This window comes from Bison bison, unplaced genomic scaffold (assembly GCF_000754665.1).
Source record: "Bison bison bison isolate TAMUID 2011002044 unplaced genomic scaffold, Bison_UMD1.0 scf7180017864508, whole genome shotgun sequence".
Classification (NCBI taxonomy): Eukaryota; Metazoa; Chordata; class Mammalia; order Artiodactyla; family Bovidae; genus Bison; species Bison bison.
Genome location: NW_011495064.1, coordinates 14,973,749 through 14,978,987, shown reverse-complemented (window position 1 = coordinate 14,978,987; position 5,239 = coordinate 14,973,749). Strand labels below are relative to the sequence as shown.

At 43.3% G+C, this 5,239-nt stretch overlaps 1 protein-coding gene across 2 annotated transcripts in view; it reads left to right on the top strand.

Annotated features, from left to right (window-relative positions):
* Positions 1–4,830: 4,830 nt before the first annotated feature.
* Positions 4,831–5,239, top strand: part of XDH (xanthine dehydrogenase) — a 60,148-nt gene continuing 59,739 nt past the window's right edge. Inside the window, exon 1 of one of the 2 annotated variants that reach the window (XM_010829803.1) lies at positions 4,831–4,984. In XM_010829803.1, the coding sequence (XP_010828105.1) occupies positions 4,943–4,984 (42 nt within the window). In that variant the 5' untranslated portion in view covers positions 4,831–4,942. The remainder of the gene's footprint in view (positions 4,985–5,239) is intronic. The other variant, XM_010829804.1, reaches the window with a different exon arrangement.

Genomic DNA, 5,239 nt, shown 5'->3' with positions numbered 1-5,239 from the left:
CCCTAAGCTAATTATGAAAGTGAAAGTCGTTCAGTCGTGTCCAACTCTTTGCGACCCCATGGACTATACAATCCATGGAATTCTCCAGGCCAGAATACTGGAGTGCGTAGCCTTTCCCTTCTCCAGGGGATCATCCCAACCCAGGGATCAAACCCAGGTCTCCTGCACTGCAAGTAGATTCTGTACGAGCTGAGCCACAAGGGAAGCCCAAGAGTAATGGAGTGGGTAGCCTCTTCCTTCTCCAGCATATCTTCCTGACTCAGAAATAAACTCCAGGTCTCCTGAATTGCAGGCAGATTCTTTACCAACTGAACTATCAGGGAAGCCCAAGCTAATTATGACTTACACCAATTTGGTAAATTAAACCTTTGTAGTCAGAATGAAAACTTTTGTCTTTCCTCTCTACCTGTTTCCACCAGAATGTGGAGTATTCTTAAGTTCATGATAATAGTTACTCGCACGAGTTTAATAAGAATTTTTTCTCCTTGTATTGATTGTTGTTGTTTAGTCGCCAGGTCTGACTCTCTGTGAACCCATGGATGGCACCACGTCAGCCTTCCCTGTCCTTCACTCTCTCCCGGAGTTTGCTCTAACTCATGTCCACTAGTCAGTGATGCCACCCAACTATCTCCTCCTCTGTCACCCTCTTCTCTTGCCCTCAATCTTTCCCAGCATCAGGCTCTTTACCAATGAATCGGTCTTTGCATCAGGTGGCCAAAGTATTGGAGCTTCAGCTTCAGCACCAGTCCTTCCAATGAATATTCAGGGTTGATTTCCTTTAGGATTGACTGGTTAGATCTCCTTGCAGTCCAAGGGACTCTCATGAGTCTTCTCCAGCACCATAGTTCTAAAGCGCTAGTTTTACGGCACTCAGCCTTCTTTATGGTCCAACTCTCACATCTGGACACGTCTACTGGAAAAACCATAGCTTTGACTGTATAGACCTTTGTTGGGAAAGTGATGTCTCTGCTTTTTAATACACTGTCTAGATTTGTCATCAGAGATGGCAATGGCACCCCACTCCAGCACTCTTGCCTGGAAAATCCCATGAATGGAGGAGCCTGGTGGGCCACAGTCTATGGGGTCGCTAAGAGTCGGACAGGACTCAGCGACTTCAGTTTCACTTTTCACTTTCATGCATTGGAGAAGGAAATGGTAACCCACTCCAGTGTTCTTGCCTGGAGAATCCCAGGGACGGGGGAGCCTGGTGGACAGAGTTGGACACGACTGAAGTGACTTAGCAGTAGCAACAGATTTGTCATAGCTTTCTTTCCAAGGAGAAAGCATCTTTTAATTTCATGGCTGCAGTCACCATCTGCACTGATTTTGGAGCCCAAGAAAATAATATTTGTCATTGTTTACACTTTTTCCTCATCTATTTCCTATGAAGTGATGTGACTGGAGGCCATGATCTTCGTTTTTTGAATGTTAAGTTTTAAGCCAGTTTTTTTCACTCTCTTCTTTCACCTTCATCAAGAGGCTCTTTAGCTCCTCTTTGCTTTCTGCCATTAAAGTGGTATTATCTGCATATCTGAAGTTGTTGATATTATATTAATAGCAAGACACAACTGGAAACATTGGCTATATTACCATGGCTTTGACGAAAATGTCATATTTGGGAATATACTTGAAATAAAGTATGCTTTAATTAACAAACGTCTTAAAGAGAATAACGTGTGTATATTATGCCAGCTACTCTCAAATATTAAATGTCATACAGATAACTTTTGGAAAACCTGCAAAAAAAAAAAAAAAATCCATGCTTTAATACTGTTAAGAAAGCTTCCAGTTAACAAAGCTGTCAGTGAGATTGTTTGTGCTCCCTGGAGTTTTATCTTTGCATGTGGCTTTAGAACTGACCCACCTTCTCAGAGATGGGCACATAAATGTCTTTATGGTAAATAAAATAATTATGTTGACTGGTACATAATGCTAGCCCATCGTCTCTGTAGAAGGCAATAGGTGAACCTTCTTTCTCTTTTCATTATGGAGTCAAGAGATCCATTTTAGCAGAATACCAAGATAGCTGGTGGCAAAGTCTTTGGGGAATCTTGATTCTTAGTGCAGGAGTATATGTACACAGAGAGATGATTAGGAATCTATCAGTCACTTTTGGTCAAAGGACAAAAGGACAAAACTTGGCAGAGGACAGTGCAAACAACGTTAGAGCACAACAGACATCCCTCAACCACTTAGTCCAAGTAGTACTGGATAACAGGGCTGCCTTAGATTTTTTGCTGGCTAAACAAAGAGATGTTTGTGCCATTGCTCACATTTCTTGTTGCACTCATATCAACACCTGAGGAAAAGTCAGTTATACATTTAGAAAAAAAATTGCAAAAAAGCTAAAAGATGTATGGGAAACAGATCCTTTAAATAATCTGGTTAGAGTCCATCAGTAATAGGCAATTTGTTTCAGCTTGCTTTACAGAGGATTATCATCGTCATAGTATGCGTTGTTATTCTTTTCCTAGCTGTCAAGGTACACGTGATATGTACTGCTCTTTGCTCTAAGCTGACTGCTAAAAGCACATGTACAATGTTGGAGCAACAATTTGATATAATTGATAATATATCTTATAAAATGTTTACCCATCATCATATACCTCTGTGTTTACTTTGTTCCATTAATCAATTACCTTCCCCAGTAATGAGAATGATTGGGTTTCCCTGGTGGCTCAGACGGTAAGGAATGCACCTGCAATGTGGGAGACCTAGGTTCGATCCCTGGGTTGGGAAGATCCCTTGGAGAAGGGAGTGACTACCCACTGCAGTATTCTGGCCTGGAGAATTCCATGGACAGAGGAGCCTGGAAGGCTACAGTCCATGGAGTTGCAGACATGACTGAGAGACTTTCACTTTCAATAAGAGTAATTCGGCAACTCTTTTCCTATAAAAAATAAAAAGAGAGGAAGTCCTAGTCCTGAGAGACCTGTGGGTAGGGAGCAACTACTCTGGCATCAAGGGACAAAGATTCTGGTCATCACTGCTTTCTGTTCAAAGATTTTGTTTGATCAGAAAAGGGAAATGATGGTGGAAATATTCACATATGGAGGCATGAGGAAGCCATTCTGGCTTATCCATGAATTAACTTAAACTTTATCCTAACTAGGACAGCCTGTTTTGTGACCTATTAAACATATGTTGTACATCTGCTTTAACAGTAAGAAAAACTGGGTCTGCATTGACTAGAGTGAAACTGTCTATTGTAAAGATAAATGCCTCCTTTCCTAAGACACCAGTTCTGGTGCTTCTTGGGTGATAAGCCTTCTTTCCCAGGCAGCAGGGCTTTCCTGACTCCCTATGTGTGTGCTGACCTGTCTTTTTTGAAACTATGAAGAAATGTACTCCTATCATGGTAGATGTTTTTATTTTTTTCTGACAAGATATAAAACTTCCCCAAACCATGCTTTTCTGGAACTGTTTTTCAGAACTATCGGAGAAACTGCCTCCTGATCTGTAGGCCTCAGTTTGGCTCAGATAAAACTCTCTTTTATTATTGTTATTGTTGTCATTATTATTATAGATTGATTACTGATGATTGCTGTCACCAAGACATATCTCCAGGCATTGCCAAAAGGCTCCTGGGATGGGCATCATCTCTTCCCGGGTAAGAACTACTGTTTTATGTTGACCAGTCATCCTCGTTGGCCCTGGACTGAGATACGTCAAGGCTTTAGTGCTAAAATCAAGACATCTGGAGGCAAACTGGGAGATCTCCTGCTTAAGTGGAGGCTGTTGTGAGAGGGGCGTTGGTTGATCTCGTGGTGGTTGTCCTGCCAGTCTTTGGTTTCTCTAAGTTACTTCTGTACAAGCACGTCTGCTTTTCTCCCTCCTTGTATCCTTCAAGGGAGTATAGGGAAAGTGACCCACCTCAGAGAGGCTAGCGGAGTAGGAGACCAGAGAGAATGCTGGTGTGTATGTGCGTGTGTCAGAGACAGAGACAGAGAGCTGGGAGGGGCATTGGGGGGCTGGACTTTAGAGCCCATTGGTGGTGTCAGGTAGGTGATATGCATGTGTGTTTATACCAGGAGTTGATCGTATAATACCAGCTCTGTATTAATTTGGCCTATGACTATGAGATAGGCACATCTCATTTGGTGCAGTATTTTAAAATATGTTTATGAGTTATTCTGACAGTTTAATCTATGGTGTTTCATGGAGAGAAACAAAAGGGAAATCTCATAAATGGTTTGTTTTAAGGATTATTTTTATTGTGCTGTTGAGAATGCATTTGCAACAGAAAAAAAAAGTTCGGTTGTTTGCCAATTTACAAAGCACTTCCCAAATACATCATCTATCCCTCAGCCTTTTGCTCTTGATGTCATTCATTTGCCCATTTACAGATGAAAATCAATGAGTTCTGAAAGTGAGAAGAGACCTGCTGGAGTCAAATGCCAGAGTTTGCATCTGAAGCGCTGGACTCTGCCTCTGGTGACTCCAGACTCCTCCAGCTCTGGGAGAGTGAGCCCTCTGTTACGTGCTGAGTCTGGGTCTCTATAACTAAATGGCGAGACGGCAAGTGTGGACTTGCAGGATGTGACTCATCTCTATTGCCAACTGTGACCATGACCATGGCCCCTCTCCCTTCTCTGTCTTCAAGTAGGGGGATGAAGCAGTTGCCATGTGGGTGAGGCCTAAGACTCTCGGTCGTCTAGCACCAAGGCTGTATCCACCGTGTCTTCCTCTGTGCTCTTGGACACACGTGTTGGGGGTGTGATGAGCTGTGTATGGCTGTTTGGATTTTCCTTGATTATGTAAACTGCTGGCTTGTGCCAAGAACATTCCATTCCCCAAAGCTCTGAGCTTGGTCCCTCCCCTGGGCTGACTTCATTTCCTTTTTGGGGGAGGTGTATTTGTCAAGTTGCCGGGCAGTGAGGCAACTGGCAGTGCCTCTCGGGTGTGAGGTACCTGGAGTTCAGGGACCCCCAACCTGTTGACAATGACAGCAGATGAATTGGTTTTCTTTGTGAATGGCAAAAAGGTAAGCAGAAGCTGACTTTTCCTCTGGTTTCCCTGATCCCTGGGAGGAATGTTTGTCCTCTCTATTTTGGGTTCTCACTCACTTGTTCGCCTTCTCTCTTTCTCTTCCTTCAAAGCTATTCCTGAATTTGGGGTATCACTGGGGAGAGAAGACTTTCTCGGGTCTAGAACCCAGTCAAGATCTTCATGGGGCAGAGGAGCGATGGGGAGGGAAGAGAGAAGAGGGGTATATGTGAGCACTTCCCTCCTCCAGGCT